This window comes from Panthera onca, chromosome B3 (assembly GCF_046562875.1).
Source record: "Panthera onca isolate mPanOnc1 chromosome B3, mPanOnc1 haplotype 2, whole genome shotgun sequence".
NCBI lineage: Eukaryota > Metazoa > Chordata > Mammalia > Carnivora > Felidae > Panthera > Panthera onca.
Window position 1 is genome coordinate 29,976,042 of NC_138344.1, and position 24,414 is coordinate 30,000,455.

At 38.3% G+C, this 24,414-nt stretch overlaps 1 protein-coding gene and 1 pseudogene across 11 annotated transcripts in view; one reads left to right on the plus strand and one right to left on the minus strand.

The window, feature by feature from the left end:
* The window catches only part of PEAK1 (pseudopodium enriched atypical kinase 1), a 313,202-nt gene that overhangs the window by 48,763 nt on the left and 240,025 nt on the right, over positions 1 to 24,414 (minus strand). For all 11 annotated transcript variants that reach the window (XR_013556374.2, XM_078448912.2, XM_060617964.3 and 8 more), the window contains one exon: positions 7,761 to 7,954. Coding sequence is in view for 10 of the 11 variants with exons in the window: in XM_078448912.2 (XP_078305038.2) it covers positions 7,761 to 7,954 (194 nt within the window). In the remaining variant the exon portion in view is untranslated. The remainder of the gene's footprint in view (positions 1 to 7,760; positions 7,955 to 24,414) is intronic.
* On the plus strand, positions 17,524 to 19,223 carry LOC132668857 (60 kDa heat shock protein, mitochondrial pseudogene; annotated as a pseudogene).

Genomic DNA, 24,414 nt, shown 5'->3' on the forward strand with positions numbered 1-24,414 from the left:
AGAGAGAAGGAGACACAGAATCTGAAACAGGCTCCAGACTCTGAGCTGTCAGCACAGAGCCCGATACGGGGCTTGAACCCACGGACCGTGAGATCATGACCTGAGCCGAAGTCGGACGCTTAACCGACCGAGCCACCCAGGCACATCCCTCATTTTAAATCAAAAGCTAGAAATAATTAAGCTTAGTGAGGAAGGTATATTGAAAACTGAGGTAGTCTGAAAGCTAGGGCTCTTGCATGAGTTTGTCAGGTTGTGAATGCAAAGGAAAGCCTGAAGGAAATTAAAAGTGCTACTCTAGTGAACACACACATGATAAGAAAGTAGAACAGCCTTATTGTTGATATGAAGAAATGTTAGTGATCTGAAAAGATCAAACTAGCCACAACATTCCCTTAAACCAAAGACTAATCCAGAGCAAAGCCCCAACTCTCTTCAATTCTAAGAAGGCTAGAGGTGAGGAAGCTGCAGGAGAAACGTTGGAAGCTAGCAGAGATTGGTTCATAAGGTTTAAGAAAAGGAGCTGTCTCCATAAATCTAAGCAAGGTGAAGTCAGGTTAAATAAGGTGAAGCAGCAAGTGCGCATGTAGAAGCTGCAGCTTATCCATAAGATCTAGCTAGATAATTGATGAAGGTGGCTACACTGAACAACAGACTTTCAATGTATATATTATGAAGATGTCATTTCAGACTTTCATAGCTAGAGAGAAGTCACTGCCTGGCTTCAAAGTTTCACAGGGCAGGCTAACTCTTTTGTTACGGAATAATGCAGCTGATGAAGTTGCATCCAGCTGCTTTAAGTTGAAGCCTGTGCTCATTCACCCTTCCAAATACCATAAAGCCCTTAAGATAAACTAAATCACCTCCACCTATGTTCTATAAATGGAACAGCAAAGTCTGGGTGACAGAATATCTGTTTATAACATGGTTTACTGAATATTTTAAGCCTACTATTTAGATATATTGCTCAGGAAAAAAATTCCTTTCAAAATATGTTTGTAATATCTTGTAATGCACCTGGTCACCTGAGCTCTGATGGAGGTGTACAGCAAGATTAAAGTTGTTTTCATGCCTGCTGACATAACATCCATTCTGCAACCCATGGATCGAGGAGTAATTTTGACTTTCAAGTCTTGTTATGTAAAGCTATAGCTGCCATAGATAATGATTCCCCCATGGATCTGGGAAAAGCAAATTGGAAACCTTCTGGAAAGGATTCACCATTCTAGATACCATTAAGAACATTCCTGATTCATGGGAAGAGGTCAAAATACAAACATGAACAGGAATTTGGAAGAAGTGGATTCCAACCCTCATAGAGGACTTTCAGGAGTTCAAGACTTGTGTGGAGGAAGTAACTGCAGATGTGGTGAAAATAGCAAAAGAACTAGAAATGGAGCCTAAAGATGGGACAGAATGGCTACAATCTCATGACAGAACTTTAATGGATGAGGATTTGCTTCTTAGGGATGAACAAAGAAGGTGGTTTCTTGAGATGGAAACTGCTCCTGATTAAGATACTGTGAAGATTGTTGAAATGATAACAAAGGATTTAGAATATGACATAAGCTTAGTTGATAAAGCAGCAGCAGGGTTTGAGAAGATTGGCTCCAATTTTGAAAGTTGTGCAGTGTTTGTCTTACGTTAAGAAATTGCCACACCCACCCCAGCCTTCAGCACCCACCACTCTGATCAGTCAGCAGCCATCAACATCAAACAAGACCTTCTACCTGCAAAAAGATTATGACTACTGAAAGCTTATATGATGGTTAGCATTTTTTAGCAATAAAGTATCTCTTAAGATACTCATAATATTTTTTAGATATAATGCTATTGCACTTTTAACAGACTACAGTATGGTATAAACATAACTTTTACATGCACTGGGAAACCAAAAAATTGATTAGATTTGCTTTGTTGTAGTATTTGTCTTACTGTGGTGGTCTGGCACAGAACCTGCAATATCTCTGAGATATGCCTGTGTTAGAAAAAAAAACACAACATCAACTGATTAATAGAACACATAAACTGGGACTTGAAACTTTCCTATATGAAATTTCCTCCTTTCCTTAAGAAGGGCTTAACTTCCCCTAATCTGGGAATATTATAAAGTCAAATGCCAAATTCACTTTTGGTTCATTCATTCAAACATGTTCTTAGTACCTACCACATGTTTTAGATAATGTGCTAGGTTTTAGGCACACAGAAAGAAGAGCAAGCCAAGAATCTGTACATAGAGACTTGATAGATCTTTCTAAAAAGGAATGTAAAGAGTACTCAATTACAAAGTGAATGAAGGAGAGCTAAAGCCACTGATTTATTTCTAACAGAGTAGAAGTTATTATGAGCTCCTGATTTTACTAGGTTGATAAAGTAGTGGGGTGTGCCACATAAAAAACTAGCAATATTTCTTCTAGACATCTTGAGATAGACATAAGAAACATGGGGAAAATGTTGAAGGTCTGATTGAAAAAACATTCTATCATTTCTTTGGGAGATCATTTTGGGTGGCTGATACCCTGCTAAATTCAGTTTGGGGTTGATTAAGATGTTATAGATCAGAGTTTGTTCAGTGATCTCCTATCACCATCACTCAGCGTAAAATCAACACTCTGTAAGGGGCAACCTTCTTAAAGAGTTTTCAAGTTACATTCATCAGTTGATGGACATTTAGGCTTTGTCCATCAACTGATGAATGGATAAAGAAATTGTGGTTTATATACACAATAGAGTACTACGTGGCAATGAGAAAGAATGAAATATGGCCCTTTGTAGCAACAAGGATGGAACTGGAGCATGTGATGCTAAGTGAAATAGCCATACAGAGAAAGACAGATACCATATGGTTTCACTCTTATGTGGATCCTGAGAAACTTAACAGAAACCCATGGGGCAGGGGAAGGAAAAAAAAAAAGAGGTTAGAGTGGGAGAGAGCCAAAGCATAAGAGACTCTTAAATACTGAGAACAAACTGAGGGTTGATGGGGGGTGGGAGGGAGGGGAGGGTAAGTGATGGGCATTGAAGAGGGCATCTTTTGGGATGAGCACTGGGTGTTGTATGGAAACCAATTTGATAATAAATTTCATATATTAAAAAAAAAAGAGTTTTCAAGTTACATAAAGACCAATATGATTTTTGTTAGTAGACAACACAATAAGACAAATACAAATCCCCCAGATAACTGATTCTTTAAAACAGTGCTGTCCAACAGAACTTTCTGTGATGACAGAAATGTTCTATATGTGCATGTCCAACACAGTAGTTACTAGCCACCTGCAGCTCCTGAGTACTTGAAACGTTGCTAGTGAGTCTAAGAAACTGAATTTTTATTTATATTCTAAGGAATGTAAATGTAAATAGCCAGATGTGGCTAGTAGCTACTGACTGTATTGGATAGGGCAAGCTCTAGAATCTAATAATTAAACCAGTTTAAACAAAATAAAGTTTGCTTTATTTATGTTAAAGACAAGGAAAAAGGCACCCATTAACCACAGTGAATGATCTCTAAAGTGAAAAAAAAAATGGTTCTAAGGTATGGTTTGCATAAATTAGTAGCTTTGTGAAAGAATGGTTGAATCACAACAGCTCTTGTTACACTACAGTGGAGTAACGACATTGTATCCTGGGTGGGGGTCCAATGGGAGATTCTGAGGTTGGGTAATTAAAGCCTATTCCAGTTGAGTTTTTTTTTTTTCTTTTAACTTATTAGTTTTCAGAACTATCTAAGAAGTGGGGGGACTACAAAACAAATCCAAACTGTATCCCTTTGTTGCTATAATTAGCAGATGTTGGGGGAACTGGATCTGTCATAATGACATTACTATTACTTGTCATCTGTCTTCTGGTCTCTGTTAGCCACTTTGGGATCCCGTATCCTGTATTATATTCACAACTTCAGTCATTAGTTGTGTAGGCAACTGACAACTTTTTGAATTTATATATTTTTTCCTGCTTACTCAACATTTCTAATAAACATTTTAAACTATTTCCACTTTATTCTACGTTTTCTGGCTAGCACATCAAATGTATTTGAAGGAGAAAGCAACAGCATATCTTTGGGATGAAATAAAGGAACTTATAATTATGAAGCACCTCTGTATACCAAGTTCTTTTACAATCAGCCCTACAAAGCAGATGTTACTATTCTCTCATTTCAGATGAGGAAACTGAAGCTCAGGGATGTTAAATAGCTGACCTATGATCATACAGGTGGGCAATGACACAGCTGTTATATGAACCAAAATCTGGTTGATCTTCCAAACTTAGGATTTTTTCTACTATATTACACTGCTTCCTAGGTCCACTTTACAATGTAATTTTCAGAAATAAATTCCACAGTAAAAATAATGGTAACCCCTAACTTTCCTCTGTCAATTTCTTCCACTGGTCCATCCATCCTCTGCCTCATATGAAAAAAAAAAAAAAAAAAGAAAAAAAAAAGAAGAAGATGAAAGAAAGAAAAGCAAGCAAGCAAGCAGTACTAGATTGGTTCTAGACTATTTGAAAGGTTCTAAAGCGATTACATTAAGAAGTATTGCTTCTTTTCAGTTTTTAAACACAGATTTTTAAAAAATAAATCACAAGAAATTAAATCACAAGAAATTACCCAAAAGGACAGTTGAAAATTTTCTGAAAATGATTTATTGAAAATATTGAAAAAGGTAAGTTCCAAATGCTTATTTGGAAATCTAAAATACTTATTTCATTAGGGAAAAAATAAGAACAAAAAAATTGAAACCCCTGAGTTGTAGAACTGATGGTGTCAATCCTATCTATTACTCAGTTGTTTTATTCACACAGACCTTCCCAAAGGAGCAACTAACCATGTGATGTGTCATATGCTATGGAATCAAGTATAGCTACTTAAAACACTTAAGGAAAATAAGGCAACATTTTATGAGCATCACCTACCACTTTTAAAAGTAAAGCAATAGGCTGAAAGAATGCTATCCTTCTGATGGGGCATCTATAACCTAGTATTTTTTGTATTCTAAGTAATCATAATATTTTGAAAAATTCTTAAATTTTGTGTTTCAGAGTAGATGACTTAGAAAACAAAACAAAACAAAACAAAACAAAAACAAAAACGGGAGACAGCTGCAGTCCTTTAGTTTTTACAAGAACTTAGTGGTTATGACCATTATAGTTGAGGTTAAGACCAACTGAGTTCCAATCCTGATGCAGTCCTTATTGGTTCTGTGACTTGGGGCAAGGCACTCTGACTCATTTTCCTCATCTGAAAAATGGGGATCTAAGTTCCTAAGGTTGTTGAGAGGATTAAATGAGTTAATATATGTGAGGTACTTGAAATACTCATATGAGGAATGCTCCGCTTTTTCTAATTACCTACATAACTGACAAGACAAATAAGATAAAATAAGTAACTTTAATTAATGTTGGCTGATGGATTTTTATTAAAAGATTTTTTAATTTTTATTTTTAAGTAATCTCTACACCCAACATGGGTCTCAGACTCACAATTCCGAGATCAAGAGCTGCATGTTCTACCAACTGAGCCAGCCAGGCACCCCAGCTAGTGTGTGTGTGCGTGTGTGTGTATTTTTAATGTTTATTTATTTCTGAGAGAGAGGAAGAGACAGAGCACAAGTTGGGAAGGGGCAGAGAAAGAGGAAGACACAGAATTCGAAGCAGGCTCCAGGCTCCGAGCTGTCAGCACAGAGCTCGATGTGGGGCTCAAACCCATGAACTGTAAGATCATGACCTGAGCCAAAGTTAGACACTTAACTGAGCCACTGAGGTGCCCCCAGCTAATGGATATTTTTAAAGAGATGCCATAAGATGCCATATGATCAGTAAAAATTAGTATATATTTTACTGAGGATATCATAAAAGAAATTTGGTGCAGTAAGAACATCTGAAAGATATGCTGATACATTATGCTGTCTGAGAGTATACTATAGGAAATAAGCAGTAAATTTTTCATCTTATAAGATGCTTCATAAAACATAAAAGAATGGGAAAAGTTGAGTAAGCTGTTTCACTATAAAATCTCTTCCAACTGGAAAATGGTATCTAAGACGGTTGCTTGGGTAAACTAATATATTCTCCCCAACACCTAAATCATACAAGTCTCCTAGAACTTAGAATGGAAGTCTTTTCCTTACAGAATGTATTTTCAACTGCATGTGCATTGTTACAATGAGTTTCTCAAAAGGACGTATTAGAGCATTTCTCCTACAGTGTTACCTCAACCTTTTTGCCTTAAGGGCTCATTTATCTCCAACTACACTAGCTGATCTTAAAATAATTCTTCCTTACTAAAACCTGATGAAGGAAAAAGACAAAGAAAGAAGATGAGAAACTAGGCAGAAGAAGGCTTTTATGCGCCACCGATTTCTACCAGTGTAAGAGTTGGTCAGAGGTCCATAAGGATCTTGCCAGTGCTGCACATGTGGTAGTCCAACTCATGCTATTCCCCTCTCTCCTGACTTCATGGGAGAGTAATAATGAGAAATCCTTATCCAGCCCTAGGCTTTGCTTTTTAGAAGAAAGGAAAACTATGAGATGCTCAAGGAAGGAGGATAGATCGAAAGTCACTGGGTACTCAAGGAAGAAGAGTGAAGATGATTGGAAAACTGAGCATCTTTGTATTGGCAGGCACCTTTGAGGTCATTTAGTCCACCCTCTTCGTAGGATTCTTCTTCACTGCATCTCTGAGAGATGGCCCTTCAGCCTCTCCTTAAATACTTCCAAAAATTAGGATCTTCTTTCTTTGAGTCAGCTTGCCCCAAGCCAGAAATCTGAGACATAGATTCATCACAGATTCTTCCCATCATTCATATCGAAGTAACCACTAAGCCTTATGTATTTTGCCCCTTAAGTATCTCTGAAACCTGTCTTGTTCCCCTTCCCACTATCTTAGTTGAGGCCTTTCTCATCTTATGTGGTCGTGCCAAAGTATCCAACTACTAGATTTTAGGCTACAACTACTTCACTTCTAATCCATCCTCTCACAGCAGCCTGTAGAGTAGACGTTCTAAAATGCAAATTTAATCACATTATTCTTCTGCTTAAAACCTTTTGATGAAGGGTTACTATCACAAAGAGCAACAAGTCTAAGGTTTTAGCTTGAAATGTATTATCTCATTTAACTCTTCAGTTCATATTTTAGCACCACTAAATGGTTGTGGTGTCCATGTGCACCAAGCTGGTTCATACCTCCATGCTTTTGCTCCTGTTGCTGCTTTGGGTTGGAATACTCTTTCCTCCCTCTGTCAACCAGCTAGATCAGTTCAAGAATTACCTCTAGGAAGGCATCTTTTGACACCCTCCCCTGTGTAACATAAAAGATATTCCATGTGTATCTCTATCGCTGCATTTATCATATAATACTGAAATCATTAACAAGTTCATCTCTTTTCCTCCAGGTGAATCCCTCAAGGCAGGGACCATGTCACACCCTTAGCACATGGCACAGGACTCATGGTAGCAGGTGTTCAATATATGCCTAGTAAACACCAGGACTTTTTCTGATGTGAATTAAAATTTCTGGCTCCACACTGGTGCTATATGAAAGGCTGAATCATTATGTTGCACAACTGAAACTAATATTACACTATGTTAACTAATTGGGATTTAAATAAAAACTTTAAAAAATAGGGAAAAAAAAGAAAATTCATGGCTCTAGTGTCCAGTGTTTGCTCCATGCAGCAATAAAAACCATCTCTCCAGGGAAATATAGCATTTGGATAGTGCATAAAAAGGAAAGGTTTAAATATTATTTATATGACATTTTTACTTACCTAAGTTGCTATAGGTTGCACTGCAGGGATTCAGGTCAAGAGTATCTGAAACATCTTCTTTTTCCTCTTCCCTTTCCAGTTCAGGTAGGGGCAATGCTGCTGGGACAGAAGCACAGCCTCCATCATCTTCCCTCACAACAACAGATCTTGGATCCCGAGGAGAAAAATCCTCTGTCACTTCATGGGTTTTGTGACTGAAACAAAATCACACCATGGTTATACTGGCATTCAAAGGTCTTGCTAAAATTTAGATTTATAGAAGGCATTTACTTGCCATAAATGTAAATAACTAGCCCTAGAGTCATAACAAGGGGTCATAAGCGCTCAAATACTTGTCTGAATAGAAAGCAGTCCTTCGTGCGGGCTGATCCTTCTATTTATCTTGATCCAGACATATTGAGAATCCAGTTTGGTAGAGGAGGTATGGTAAGCTCAGAGGGAAGCTTGAGAATAAGAAGGTAAGAAGAGAAAATTTTTTTTTTAGGCAGAAGGTGGTGATGATAGTGGTGAGAAAGCCGAATGCTTCACTAATTAGACACAAAATACACACATACTTAGTGAACTATTTAGCATACTTACTATACTACAGTACATAACACTCTAGCAAGTATCAAATACTTTATATATTTACTTTATTTAGTATATAGTATTTACTACACACTAAAGTATTTAGTAAAGGATCAGGAATCAAGTTGAGATTACACTAAATAAGGACGTTAAGCAAATGTCTTAGTAGGTAAACTGAGGCCAGGACAGTCTTGTTGCCAGGAGGACAGAAGCATCAACCTTTGCCTGCATGCATGCATGCAGCAGCAAGGCAAATGGAAAAGAAAGTTCTGTATTCTAGTTAATCTTACCTATTAAAATGAATCTGAAATATCCTATTAGCCACATACCACAATGTGGCATATCCATAATACTCTGTGTTTCCAATCTTGTTTCACTGCCGCCTGCTCATTTGCGTATAGCTAGCTTTTCCCCAGTTCCCATTCTACCTGACCTATCTATTCTGTTGCTATTAAGTACAAGGGGACGAAATGGTCATTAAATGTTGGTAGAAAAAACTGGCCTAGTTAGGAAATCTCACTGGGCCATCCAACAAAATAAATTCAAAATCAAGCATTTTTAATGGTTTCTGAAAGTGTTCTTACACTGTCATATACTCACCAACTCTTCTTCCTGTATTATTTTTTTTTTAGTGGGCAAAGAGAAAGAGGCAAATATCCTACATACTGTTTACATGTTATTTCTGGATTTTCAATTGGCAGTGAATCATGGTGATATTTACAAGTTCTTTAAAAGAGGTACTTTGATCATGTGTCATCAGAACATATATCACCTGTGGATTTGAGGGAGTAGATCTGAAGAAGCAGTACCTTCTTATCAATCTTTCATTATGGAAATTATGCATGTGTCTGAACAGAAAACAGGCCTTGAAGTCTGCTGGATATTCAACTTCAAAAATACTCCTTCAAAACTGGCAGAGCCAGAGGTCTCTATACACTGGGAGTGAGCAATGAGCTAGAGGTTCCTTTATGGTTCCTTTATGGTACCACTCTCAGGGACAGTGGTAAAGTGGAAAAGCACCACTGGTAAGGCACCACTCTACCAGCAGCCAGTAGGGTGGTTCATGTAAAGGAGGCCTCACACAGTAAAAGCATGCTGCCTCTAAATGGGCTGCTCTATGTCATCAACCCAAAAGAAGGGCTGCAAACAAAACTAGTTTCTCATAATAGGGATCATAAAACTAAGGTAAGAAGAGGCCTCTACTTCCATTCATTAGTAAAGACAAAGGAAAGTGACATTTCTGAGACTCTCTTGGACACCACTTAATGTAGATCACTAAGTAGTTATCAACATGCTGCAGGAGAAGGAAAATGATGTTTACTGGGCAAAAGTTCATATAAACCATTTATGATTTCAGAGCAATAAATATAAAGGGACATTCTCTTCTCAGAGTCAATTTAAGATATTCCCTAAAATGTGGTTTTTAGGCTCCTCATCTCCACAAACTTGCTCTTGCCTTTTCTCCTTCTTCACCCAATCTCCTCATTGTTACCAGAAAGCTCTCTTTTCCGTTATCAAAAAGGATTGGTAAAGGTTGGTTCAGAAACCACAACTCTACACTCACCTGTCTGTTTTCCTCCCAAGGAACGGGCTATGTACAATGAGCCTCAGCTATTGTGAAAACCACAGCAAGAGTTGCTGCTGTTAAACTGTGAGGAATTCCCTGGGCCTGTTCCCACATACATGAAACACAGCTCTGTGCTCTTAAGGGCTTCTCAAAACAAAATATGGATGTTAAAAAGTAAGAAATGTAAAAGACTCACCCACTGTACTCACTCATACAATTCCCCATTAAAGGATATTTTACAGGGCCTTCTTTGGTCTGTTAACCATGTTCTAAAGCTCTGATGTACCCGAGGTCCAACTGAGCTCTGGAGGACTACAAGTAAGATACAAGTTTCGAATTCTGCACCTTAATATCATCCACTGCACCTTGACCTTTACCTTACGGGTTTGGTCTGGGAAATGTGCCAAACTACCTCTGGGAAACTAAGCAAAGTGAAAACTAGTTTTATTAACTCTTTGAGGACCAGCACAACACAATCTATATTCCACATAAAGATTAGTTTTCATAAGCACATGTTAAAATAAGTACACTGGCATATTAAACCACCAATTAAAATAATCATCAGCTATCAAGAACTACACAAAGAGAATTGATGAAAGTAAAATCACAAGGAATTGCTAATGGATGCTAAGATCAGCATTTACTGTGACAGCAAAGTCTAAAAGGAAGGATTTTTTTTGAAAAAATGCATCAATGGTACGTCACATCCTAATGCTTGAGAGAAGAACACCTCTTTGTATGATGAAAATGGTAAAAGAGATGGGAAAGGGAGAGGTTTTGAGAGTTCAAGCTTAGAAGTGGTAACATGCTAGGACTAAAAAATGAAAAAGAACTGAGAACAGCATCAGAGAAGGTTGACTCAGACACTATCAATAGACAAATTGTCTAGGAAGAAAGAAGGAAGTAAAAATCTGACAAGTTATCTAAGGCATATTAATTTTATAAGGGAATATAATTTTTCACCATTGATTTCTTTCATAGATATAAAATCAGAAAACCCTCCCAAATAGTAAAATGACACTTTCCTAGAAACAAACTTTATCTCCTAACAAAATAGTTCACCACCAATATTTCGTCGAGAAATGTTTAAGATAATAGGGAAAACACCAAAATGGGAATCAGAACTCAGGTTCTGATTACTTGATCCTCTGTACAAACTGGAGGACAGCATCAGGAAGGAGATAATAAAGAAAATGAAAATTTCCCCCATTTCATCCATGAGACAGAAGGTAAAAAAAATCTTCAAAATGAAATTACAAAAAAGCTACTAGAATTTCTAATACACTATATCTTAGCATATCTTGAAATAACAAATATGACCAGGATAACTAGATTTTTTTCCAGGTAAGTACAATTTGATATTCATTACTGTAAAACAGAATTGTTAACTGGTATATGGCTCACAAAGAGGAAGTTAGCGCTTTTCTATTTCTATTTTTTTTTTTTAATTATTCTTTTTTTAACATTTATTTATTTTTGAGACAGAGCATGAACGGGGGAGGGGCAGAGACAGAGGGAGGCACAGAATCAGAAGCAGGCTTCCAGGCTCTGAGCCATCAGCCCAGAGCCCGACGCGGGGCTCGAACTCGCAGACCGTGAGATCGTGACCTGAGCTGAAGTCGGACGCTCAACCGACTGAGCCACCCAGGCGCCCCTCTATTTCTACTATTTAAATTCATGTTGAAACAATCCCTAGTTCTATAGTGCTATGAGGAATGTCTATGATTACTATGGTGTTGAGTTCTAGGTCCTTAATTGTCAGGTTGAGTCAAACCAGACTTAGCCTACTCTTTTACTGGACCCTCAGCATCCACTCTGCATTCATGATGGAAGACAACACAAGTTTGCTGGTACCTCAAACTCTTTGACCGACTTTTTCATTAATGACCAATTTGTAATTGAGATTTGGTATGTTTGACCTGACACTTCAAAAAAAATCACATCATAATCTCCACAAAGAATTCTCATTTTCTGAATGTGGAGAATGAATTTAAGGTGTTCAAAGGAAACTATAACACTGTTACAGATTTGTCTGCTCTACAAATGAATCCCTTGGTAAGGTTAGCTCTCATCAGTCTACAGTATTCATACATAATTCAAAGCTGCATAAGCCATCTCCTGTGGGAAGCTCACTTGGCTTACCCAGGTGGTAGGATTAATCATTACACCATCAAACGAAATAATGTTGTTTTTTCCCTGGCAAATCCGTTGAAGACAAATTTTTGTAAAAATTCTGTTAAATGTCTAAATGCACTTTTTAAAACGCAAATCAAATTCTACATTAGAGTCCTTTATGTATCCAAGTATTTCCACAATTTCAGTTCAACTTTATCTTCAAATTCAACTACCTTCATTCAGCTTCAGAAGGGACCATAAACGAAATCAGGCTTCTACAGAGACCATCTGCCTCTTTGGGCAAATGGTATTCTAAATTCCCATTTGCCAGCTCTCTTCGGCAATGACATTTGTCTCTATTTGCCCAAGACAGCCAATAAACAAATGTGTGATTTTTAAAACCTCTTTTTATTCCTAAAATTCAAATCAAAGCATATCCAGAGATAGCATTTCATAGTTTTGTTAACTGTTTCAGACCTGCTGATTTCTGCGGTTGCTGGGGATGATGGACTTTTGCAGAAATGGAATATATACTAACACATGAGGAGAGTTCAAAGTTATCAAACCCCACACCTTCAATCTATTGGAAGCAAACTCCATTTTTCTGTTCCTGCCCCACCAATGTGACATTTCTTAATCCTATCTTAGTTTTCAGGTCTTCAACCTGATTTTGCTACACTTTCCAATTACTGGCATTCTCAGGTAGAAAAGTGTTGTGTCCATTGATCACTATCTTAGTGTCTCCAATTTTCCACTAAGCCTTCTGTGGTCTTTAACTGAAAACTTCAAACTTCTCCTGAACTGAGATTAACCTTTAACTGAGATCTGATGAGCTCCTGCTAATATGTCTAACAGAGTCTGGTCAAACACACCAACTCTTACTGGTGAATGAAGTGGCTAGGTCTTAGAATGGGGAAGACTGGCAGCCACGTGCAAGGTCTTGAATAGACTCTAATTTTCAGATACTGCATGGTTTCACTTCTTTTTTTAAACAGATGTGAATAGCAAATTAAAAGTGTCTTTAGGCACTAGACCGCAAGAGAGTGAAGTAGATAAAAACACAGGTCACTGTAAATCACTGTCATCTTCGTAATGCCAATAAAAATTACAGTTTTAAAATTGTATGAAATACAAAGTCAGAATACTATCTGTGCAAATTAACAGAAAAGATAAATTAATCTTGGAAAAGAGCAATAAAAGAAGGCTGTCTTTTTTAATAACAGGGTTATAGAAGGAGCTTCTCAGTATCACCATTTAGGCCTTGGCTCACTTCTAAAGAATGGTGTGAGATACTGATGTATATTTCCTGAAAAAGCAAGATATGAAAAGAAAATGCAGGCCTTTCTACTAGAACTACCCTAGGGAGGATATGGAAGTCATTTTTTGGGTCCTTGACTTTTTACCCATGCCCAGAAACACTGGAGAAGCAAGTCACTACACATTTTCCCACCCTCCTCTTATCTCCCTCAACTGTCCATCTGCCCTTCAAGTCAGAGGATGGAGATGATTTTGTATACTAAACTCTCCAAAAACATTGGGGGCTCAAGGAGGGCATGGGAACCAAAACCACTCAGAGCCTATTCCTACTTGACACTGTACAAGCCACACACTTTTCCATTTAATTCACGAAAACATCTCAGGAGGTAGATGCAATTGCTTTCATTTTACAGATGGGGGAACTGAGATTGAGAGCAGTGAAGTGAACTGCTCAAGATTATAAGGAAACTTCGGTAGTAGAGTCAGGATCTGAACCGGATACTCTCCTACTCTGACATCCACCACACTGGCACCATAAGGCAAGCTTGGTATACTGTAAAGACTCAACAATAAATGCTTATGAAGATGAAGTAGAGTGTTTTAAAAAGAATACAGCTATTATTGCTCTACTTTTGAAAAATTCTAAACGAAGTATTTACATTGCAAAAGGATTTTTATTTATTTTTATTTTGAGAAAGAGCGTGGGCAGAGAGAGAGAATCCCAAGCAGGCTCCATGCTGTCAGTGCGAAGCTGGATGTGGGGCTTGAACTCATGAAACTGTGAGATCATGCCCTGGGCCAAAACCAAGAGTTGGACACTTAACCGACTGAGCCAACCTAGGTGCCCTGCAAAAGGATGTCTTTAAAGAGGAGCTGCTTTGGTAAAGAAAGACTGTGTTTATACATACATCACCACCATTGCCTCTGCATTTGTTGAGTTCTTGGTACTGTACTTAAATATATATTTCCTGGGCCGTCTGGGTAGCTCAGTTGGTTAAGTGACCAACTCTTGATTTTGGCTCAGGTCATGATCTCATATAGTGACATTAAGTCCTGTGTCAAGCTCCATGCTGGGTGTGGAGCCTGCTTAAGATTCTCCTTCTTGCTCCCTCTGCCCCCCTCCCCTGTTGTGTTTCTCTCTCTCTCTCTCTCTCTCAAAAAAAAAAAAAAAAAAATCTATACATCTATATCTGTCTTCTAACAATAACACTCCAAGTAAGGCTTGCTATTCCTACAACAAGGGAATCACAATAGTAGCCAAAACTTATATAGTACTTATTATGTGCCTGTTCTAAGTCATGTTTCTCTAAAGTGGCACTACTGACATTTTGGACCAGATAATACTTTGTAGTGGAGGGATGTCCTGTACATAGTAGGATCACACTAGCATCTCTAGCCTCTACTTACATGTTGGAACCACTCCCTCCTTCCCTAGTCACATGACCAAATAGTCTCCAGACACTGTCAATGCCTGGGGCAGGGAGGAGTGAGGCAAAATCCATCCCCCTTCTAACCTTCTACATAAATTATTTTAAGTCTCACAACAATGCACTAGACATATTATTATCTGTTTTACAAATAAAGAAATTATAGTCCAGACAGGTTAAGTCATTTGCCTCAGATAACACAGCTGCTAACTGGTAGAGTTGAGATTAAAACCCAGCAGTTCTAGGGTCTGTGCTCTAAACAGAGACACTATTCTGCCTCTCAGTTTATAGATGAGGTAACTAGAATCAGAGCTCAAGTGACTTGTCCAAGATGACAGAGCTAATAAGTGGTAAAAGCAGGACTGAAATCCAGGTCTGAGTGACTTCAAGGTCAGTGTTCTAAAATACTATACCAATTGTTACCAGACTTTAATGTGTCTAAGAATTACCTTGGGAACTTGCTAAAGATGCAGATTTGTGGCTCCCACCTCTAGGGAATGATTTAACAGCTCTGGGGTATGGCCTGGGAATCTGCATTTATATAATTGCCCTAGGAGATTCTAACACAGTTGGTCCTAGGCCCACACTCTGAGAAACTATTTTATAGCCTCCCTCCCCACCAGAGATACCAGGGCAATAAGTATAAAAGAAACAATGTGTAAAAAGTGAGTAAGAAAATTTTAAGTCAGGAGCATCACTGCTCAGAAGTGATATAGTAGAAAGTGGAAATAAAATAATTTAAGTAGTCACAGATGAGAGATTCATAATGGGCTCTTTAAAAAAAAAAAAGGGAGGGGGTATTTTGGAACCAATCCTTACCCTCTGAGATTTATTCTTGGAATACAATTATACAAACTCACAAAATGTTAGAAAACAGGGATTTGGCCTAGTATGATATTTACGGTTCTTATTTGAAGCCCTGGCTGGATAAAGTCTCCTCTGAAAGTAAGAAGCAGTAATAGGTCAAGTCTCCCAACATGCAGCACTACCTCAGTTCCTTGTATCAAAAGAGGACAGAGGTGAGCACAAAATGCTCACCTAAAATCTCTATTTTGTTCCACTGATCCTCTGTTCTACATCCTTGTGACCCATCAGGGTCATGTCTGGACTACCTGCAGGCCTTCAAGGCCTTTCACAATGAGGCTGCAATGTATGTTTCCATCCTTATTTCAAATTTTCTTTTTTTTTTAAAAATTTTTATATTAGATATAATTTATAGTCAAATTTGTTTCCATACAAATACCCAGTGCTCATCTCAACAGGTGTCCTCCTTAATGCCCATCACCCACTTTCTCTTGTCCCCCACCCCCCATCAACCCTCAGTTTGTTTTCAGTATTTAAGAGCCTCTTTATTTCAAATTTTCTAATACACAATCCTTCAGCTTCACACAAACCAAAGTATTTCTACATCATAATTCCTTGTCCCTTGGATACCACATTCTCCATCTTTGCTGAACCTACTTTCCCTTCCTAGAGTTCCCTCCCTTTTTCTTTCCATATATTTCAAACCCAGCCAGTCACTAAAGACTACTCAGGTCTCACACTGCTCACAACATCTTTGTGTCTGCAGGGACTCTTCCTTCTCTGAACACCCATAACAGGTGTTCTGGATGAACGTTTGTGTTCCCCCCCAAATTCATATGTTGAAGCCCCTAAACCCCAGTGTGACTATATTGGAGATGGGGCCTCTAAGGAAATAATTAGATTAAATGAGGTGATAAGGGTAGGGCCCTGTCAGATAAGATTGTATACTTGTAAGTAAGCTGGCCAGTCTGTGGTATTTTAAGGTAGCCTGAGCAGATTAATATAAAGGGACTGAGATTATAGCAAACACTCAGTAAACAGGTGCTGAATAAGTCAAATCACGTGGGATCTGGACAGCAAGGCACTGGAGAAGAGTATTACTAGGATCCGCTACAGGTTCTAGTGTGGAACAGGACATCTCCCTGATGCAGAGTGGAGCTACATCCATGTGCCAGCAGCACAGAAAGGCCAACGACTGATTCCTAGGTCTATATCCCCACATAAGAACTAGGAGTGGGGGTGGGAGCTATCAGCGTGCACTGCTGTCATTGTGTTGTTTTTTTCAGGCAAGCCTTTCTCCCTGCTATTAACAAATCACCATTATAGAAGCACCATATGAGGACAAACTGCTTGTCCTGGAATTAAACCTTTAAATATTATTACCTGAGGACTCTAATCAATACCTACTACAGTTATGTTAAATAATCACTGGCTCAAACTGTGGCTTAGAGGTCTGAATACAGGCCTGGAAATTAGAAACTCAAATTTCATTTCAGCTCTGTACCACTGCTTCTCGGTCCCTGTCTCCCATTATTCATCTAAAAAATGACTGTGGTGACATTTATAGGAGTGTGTATTAATTAGGAAATTCAAATAAAGTGCTTTTAAGAGAGTGAACAACTATGTTCAACTGTGCCAATGTTGAGTACTTTCAGACTGCTTGACAGCTCAGTGAATCAGTACACATCCCTTACTGGTCACAGACTTACCTTCTTGCACTCAGGCTGGCTTTATAAAAGACATGGCAGACACCAACAGACTCAACAACCACCACCAAGAGTGCAACAAAAATCACCTAGGGGTCAAACACCTCTAAAGTCAGAGTCTGGCTCTGCTACCTGCTTGCAGAGTGGCCCTGGGAATGTCACTGAGCCTGTTTCTCTGTCTTATAAAATAGGAAGAAGATGCACTGTCATAGATGTTGGGACAAATGAGATAATGTGAGTGAAAGTGTTTTAAGAATTATATAGTGCCCCTTCCTTGCCTCCGATGGCCTGCCTCAGCGCCCTGCCGCTGCCCCGCAGAAATGCTTTGATTACCCACAGTCCTTTGCCAAATTAGACCAGTGTCCAGGGCACTGGCTCCTCATCTCACTCAGGCTTATACCAAAGATGTAAAATTTGGTGCAGATGCCTGAGCCTTAACGCTTCAAGGTGTAGACCTTTTAGCTGATGCTGTAGCTGTTACTATGGGGCCAAAGGGAAGAACAGTGATTACTGAAAAGAGTTGGGGCAGTCCCAAAGTAACAACAGATGGTGTGACTGTTGCAAAGCCAATTGACTTAAAAGATAAATATGAAAATATTGGTGCTAAACTTGTTCAAGACATTGCCAATAACACAAATGAAGAGGCTGAAGATGGCACCACTACTGCTACTGTCCTGGCATGCTCTATTGCCAAGGAAAGCTTTGAGAAGATTAGCAAAGGTGCTAATCCAGTGGAAATCAGGAGAGGTGTGATGTTAGCTGTTGATGCTGTAATTGCTGAACTTAAGAAGCAGTCTAAACCTGTGACAACCCCTGAAGAAATTGCTCAGGTTGCTACCATTTCTGCCGATGGAGACAAAGAAATTGGCAACATCATTTCTGATGCAATGAAAAAGGTTGGAAGACAGGGTGTCATCACAGTAAAGGATGGAAAAACACTAAATGATGAATTAGAAATTATTGAAGGCATGAAGTTTGATCAAGGTTATATTTCTCCATACTTTACTAATACATCAAAAGGGCAGGAATGTGAATTCCAAGATGTGTGTGTTCTGTTGAGTGAAAAGAAAATTTCTAGTGTCCATCCATTGTACCTGCTCTTGAAATTGCCAATGTTCACCATAAGCCCTTCATAATTGCTGAAGATGCTGATGGAGAAGCATTAAGTACACTTGTTTTGAATAGGTTAAAAGTTGGTCTTCAGGTTGTAGCTGTCAAAGTTCCAGGTTTTGGTGACAATAGAAAGAATCAGCTTAAAGATATGGCTATTGCTACTGGTGGTGCTGTGTTTGGAGAAGGGTTGACTCTAAATCTTGAAGATGTTCAGCCTCATGACTTAGGAAAAGTTGGAGAGGTCATTGTGACCAAAGATGATGCCATGCTCTTAAAAGGAAAAGGTGACAAGGCTCAAACTGTATCCAAGAAATCACTGAATAGATATCACAACTAGTGAATATAAAAAGGAAAGGCTGAATGAACATCTGGCAAAACTCTCAGAGGGAGTAGCTGTGCTGAAGGTTGGTGGCACAAGTGATGTTGAAGTGAATGAAAAGAAAGACAAAGTTACAGATACCCTCAATGCTACCAGAGCTGCTGTTGAAGAAGGCATTGTTCTGGGAGGGGCTTGTGCCCTGCTTTGGTGCATTCCAGCCTTGGATTCAATAACACCAGCTAATGAATCAAAAAATTGGTATAGAAATCATTAAGAGAACCCTCAAAATTCCTGCAATGACCATTGCTAAGAATGCAGGTGTTGAAGGATCATTGATAGTTGAGAAAATTATGCAGAGTTCCTCAGAAGTTGGTTATAATGCTATGCTTGGAGATTTTGTGAACACGGTAGAAAAGGGAATCATTGATCCAACTAAGATTGTAAGAACTGCTTTATTGGATGCTGCTGGAGTGGCCTCTGTTAACTACAACAGAAGTTGTAGTCACCAAAATTCCTAAGGAAGAGAAGGACCCTGGAATGGGCGGAATAGGTGGAATGGGAGGTGGTATGGGAGATGGCATGTTCTAATTCCTAGAATAGTGCTTTACCATTATTAATGAACTGTGAGAGGAAGCTCAAGGCAGTGCTCCTCAACAATAACTTCAGAGAAGTCAGCTGAAGGAAACGACTGAAGAAAAGGCTGGCTGATGGCTAAGAAAATCACTATAACCATCAATTACTGGTTTCAGTTGACAACATATAATAGTTTACTGCTGTCATTGTCCATGCCTACAGATAATTTATTTTGTATTTTTGAAAAGACATTTGTACATTCCTGATAACTGAATGCAAGAGCCATGTACCAATGTACTGCTTTCAACTTAAATCACTGAGGCATTTTTACTACTATTCTGTTAAAATCAGGATTTTAGTGTTTGCCATTACCAGATGAAAAGAAGGAGCCTTTCTGTGGAGAGTAAGACTAATTGTGTACAAAGTAGAGAAATGTCCAATTATGTGACAACCTTTGTGTAATAAAAATTTGTTTAAAGTTAAAAAAAAAGAATTATATAGTACATGTGGTTTATATATACAATGGAATACTACTTGGCAATGAAAAAGAATAAAATCATGCCATCTGCAGCAATGTGGATTGAACTGGAGGGTATTATGCTAAGTGAAATAAGTTAGAGAAAGACAGATATCATGTTTTCACTCATATGTGGCACTTGAGAAACTTAACAGAAGACCATGGAGGAAGGGAAGGGGAAAAAATAGTTTCAAACAGAGAGGGAGGCAAACCATAAGAGACTCTTACACACAGAGAACAAACTGAGGGTTGATGAGGGGGCGGGGGAGAGGGGAAAATGGGTGATGGGCATTGAGAAGGGCACTTGTTGGGATGAGCACTGGGTGTTGTATGTAAGCGATGGATGAATCACAGGAATCTATCCCCAAAACCAAGAGCACATTGTATACACTGTATGTTAGCCAACTTGAAATAAATTATATCAGAAAAAAAAAACAAAAAATAAAACAAAAAAATTATATAATAAGATATTGGTATGTAACTTTGGATTCATTAGGCGAACAAGGAAACAAAGCTGACCCAGTAAGTGAGGGAAGTCTCAGCTGGATTCTTTACTTGGGAATATATTCATTATGAAACTCTAAGCAAGGCAGCTTACTTCTCTGGAGTTTTATCACCTTCCAGAAGGAAAGGAATGTAAAGCTGTCTGAAAACCACCCTATCATGGTGCACATAAACACAACTATTCTGCATCATTCTGTGATTAGGATAAAGTGAGAGATCAGTTTTCTCTAAAAGGATTACTTAAAAGTTCAATAGTAAGGACTTTATGAACTCATCTAACTTTAAGAACCGTATGTCAGCAAATGTAGATGTGATCTTTATAAATGCTTGTAGTCCAGAAGTTTCTTTAGAGCAAAGAATATATGATCAGGAGAGCAAGCAGCTATTTTCAGCTTCTCTCTCCAATTTTTTTTTTTTTCTTTATGAGAAACAGGAATTTGATTTTCAGAGGCCATTCTGGTCCTAAGCATGAAAAGATGACTTTGATAGGGTTCTCTTAGCAAAGAATAGAGATAATGCAAATTAAGATATAACTGGAGCATAAGCATTTAAAAAAAACCTTAAGCTTCTAACTTTACAGAAAGAGAAGGACGTTACATTCTACCACAATCTGAAAAGTGCTCAGACTTTCTTTTTCCATACTATATATGCATACACATATGTCTATAAAGAGGTCTAGACTTTGGGTACTTTAGTGAGTAGCAAACCTGTATAGTGTTTGGCTAGAATGGACACAAGCCACTAGTATGCCTGGCAACCACAGACAATTCAGGTATTTATTATAGCTTAGTTCAGAGGCTCAGTCAACTTTTTCTGTGAAGAGTCAGATAGTAAATAGTTTAGGCTTTACAGGCCACATGGTGTCTGTTGCACCTAAGGCTGCTGTTATAGTGCAAAAGTAGCCATAGACAACATGCAAATGGATGAGTGTGGCTGTTTTCCAATAAAACTTGATTTACAGAAAGGAGTGACAGGTTGGATTTGGCCTATAGGCCATAGTTCTCCAACTTCTTCTATATATCCTTGAACCCTGGAGTGGATTAGAAGGTTCCTAGAATCGACTCCTGGATTACTAAGGAATATAGCTTAGTTCTATGGGCTCTAAGAAGATAAAAAAAGATCTTGGAAGGATAGAGGAAGGCTTATACAGATGAATGGCATTCCTAAGGCAGCAAAGGTGTGCCAAACCTTATCTCCCTGTCCAAAACAGAAGTTGGCAGAGGTTTGGACAGAATCCCAGCAGTGTGAGGCACAGCTGAATTCCTGAGATGTTTCTGGGAGTCTCAGAGAAACCAGACTTACATGATACACTGGGGGGCTTTGCTAATTAGGAACAGGATGTTCAGGGCTGGTGAAGCTGGAAAGGTTAGCCAAAAGAGGCCCTTCAGTGGGCAAATGAGATCCTTAACTTTGTCTGGAAGTATTAAAGTTATTTTGGGTGAATTACAGTTATTTTCTTAGGCACTAAGTTTTTGTAACTGATTAGAAAAAATGTTTTTCAACAAAATTTTTAAGGACATGTGATTGGCAAAAGATACTGCCTACCAATTATGAAATCAAGATGATTTTAGAATTTACCACACAGCTTACTGAAAAGACTACTAAACGGAAACTGAATCCAGAAGGGAGGAGTAAAATGAAGACAGAATAGTGGGGGGGAAAAAGTGATAAACACGTGAATAAATCAAAAATAAAAAAGGATGATGTAATGGGGAGTGACTGAAGGTAGGGGAAGTGACACTTAAATTGAGAGCTGAATGACAAGGAGCTTGCCATACAAAAATCTGAAGAAAGCATGCCAAAGAGAGTGAGTAGCTGATTAAAAAAGGGGTTATGTTTGGCACATATGAAGAACAGAAAGAAAACTATTGTGAGAAGTTTGTGAACAAGGGGATGAATAGGAGATAGGTTAAATAGGTAGACAGTAGGCAGAGGTCATATTATGTAGGGACTTTCTTCACTGTGTTGACACTATGCGATTTGATTTGAAAAAGAGTACTTGGCAACTTAGCTATCCTAGAGAGACTAGATTAGAAGAGGCAAGAGATTAAAGCAGGGAAATCAATTAGGAAAATACTTTAGTAAATCAGGTGAGATGATGGTGGTTTGGACCACAGTGGTAGAAGCAGAGATGGAAAGAAGTAAACAGATTTGGGATGTATTATTCTAGAGGATGAGTTAACAAGACTTGCTGATATTTTCTATATAGGGGGTGTGGGGAAGAGAAGGATCAAGGATAACCCCTACTTTTTGGAATAAGCAATTGGATGGATGGTGGGATCATTTACCAAGAAGGGAAGACTTGGGATGGAATAGATTTGGAGGGAAAAATCAAGAATTCTGTTTTGGACATGCCTCATTTGAGAGGTCCATTTGATGTTCAAGTGGAGATATCAAGTGGATAAGCATGTGAATCATGGGGTAGGTCAGGGATGGAGTTATCAGAATATACCCAGTATTTAAAATCTGGATACCAGATGCTATTTAGCCAGGAGTTAGCCATTAAAGTTTACAGAATCCTTTCTGGTATATGGTCAGGATGGAAAAGGAAAGAAGAAAGCAAAGGAAGGAAGGAAGGAAGGAAGGAAGGAAGGAAGGAAGGAAGGAAAGAAAGGAAAGGATTTTAACTTTTAGTGATACATACTGAAACATTTACAAATGCAATGTCTGGGATTTGCTTCAAAATAATGTGGGGAAGAAGAAAAGGTTATAGATGAAACAAGATTGGCCATAAATTGGTAACTGTTGGAAATGTGGGTTTGGGGTAAATGGTAGTTCATTTTACTAATTTATCTACTTTTGTATGTGTTTAAAATTTTCTTTCACAAAAACTTTAAAATAAAATGGAAATAAATAAAAGGACCCATTTTAAGATGGTATCCCTTAAAAGGTAGTCCTGTAGTATTCACGGTCAACATTATCAACAAGGCCCTCAGAAAGAAAGGAAGCCAGAATAACTGGGGTTCATGAGCAAGAGAGTAAGTAAAATTAAACAAGTAGACAGTCACATATACAGGGCTTTCTGCAGTTTGGGCTTATGACTGGATTTATGTTTAAGAAAGAACACTTGGCTGTTCTAAAAACAGACTGCAGAGGCAAGACATTCAGCAAGGATCATCTTAAATTATGGTGCCCTAAACAGAATTTGTAAAGAGGCCAACCCTATTCCTAGATACTGTGCTAGATGCTTTATAGGTATCAATTTAGTCCTCATAATAGCTCTGTTAGGTAGGTATTAGTATCACTACTGTACAGGTTGGAAAGCCTTAGCTTAGAGAGGTTAAGTCAAAAGTCACACACCTACCAGTGGTATACATAGAATTCAAATCTGAATCTGACTCCAGTGCTTACATTTTTCTTCCTATGTAGTATTACTCCTCATGCTATGGACACCCAAAGAGCTGCAGAGATGGCAGGTAGGCTAGTGTGCGTAAAAATGATAGTGGAGGAATTCCCACCCGATCACAGACTAGAATAACCATTAAATTAACTCCTCATGATCCAGACTTAGCCAGATAGAAATGATGCCTGTGGATATATTCCACAGGAGCCCAAATTTGACTAGTATCCCTGTCATCAGTATTTCCATTTTCCAGTCCATTTTCAATGCCACTGCCAGAAAAAAATTTTATTAAAATTAAAAAATATTGGGGCACCTGGCTGGCTCAGTCGGTGGAACATGTGACTCTTGATCTCAGGGTTGTAAATTCAAGCCCCACACTGGATGTAGAGGTTACTTAAAAAATAAATCTTTAAAAGAATAAAAAATAAAAAAATAAAAAAGTCACATACTTCCCCCCATAAAACCTGTTTCTGCTACAAAATCTACAAGATAAGGGCCAAATATTTCAACATATCATGCAAGCCTCTTCACAGTTTGTCTCAGCACTTCTCCAGTTTTTTGTTCTTGGGATTCCTTTACACTTAAAAATTATTGAGAAGTGCAAGGGCTCTTGCTTATGTGAATTGTAGCTATTGATATTATATGAGAAATTAAAATTGAGAAAATTTAAAAATAGTTACTAGTTCATTTAAAATAATAAACCCTTTAAAAATAATTTAAAAAAATTTAAAAAACCCTTTAAAACCCTTGAACAATGTGGGGGTTAGGGGCACTGTCCCTTGTACAGTCAAAAATCTGCGTATAACTTTTGACTCCCCCAAAACTTACTACTAATAGCCTAC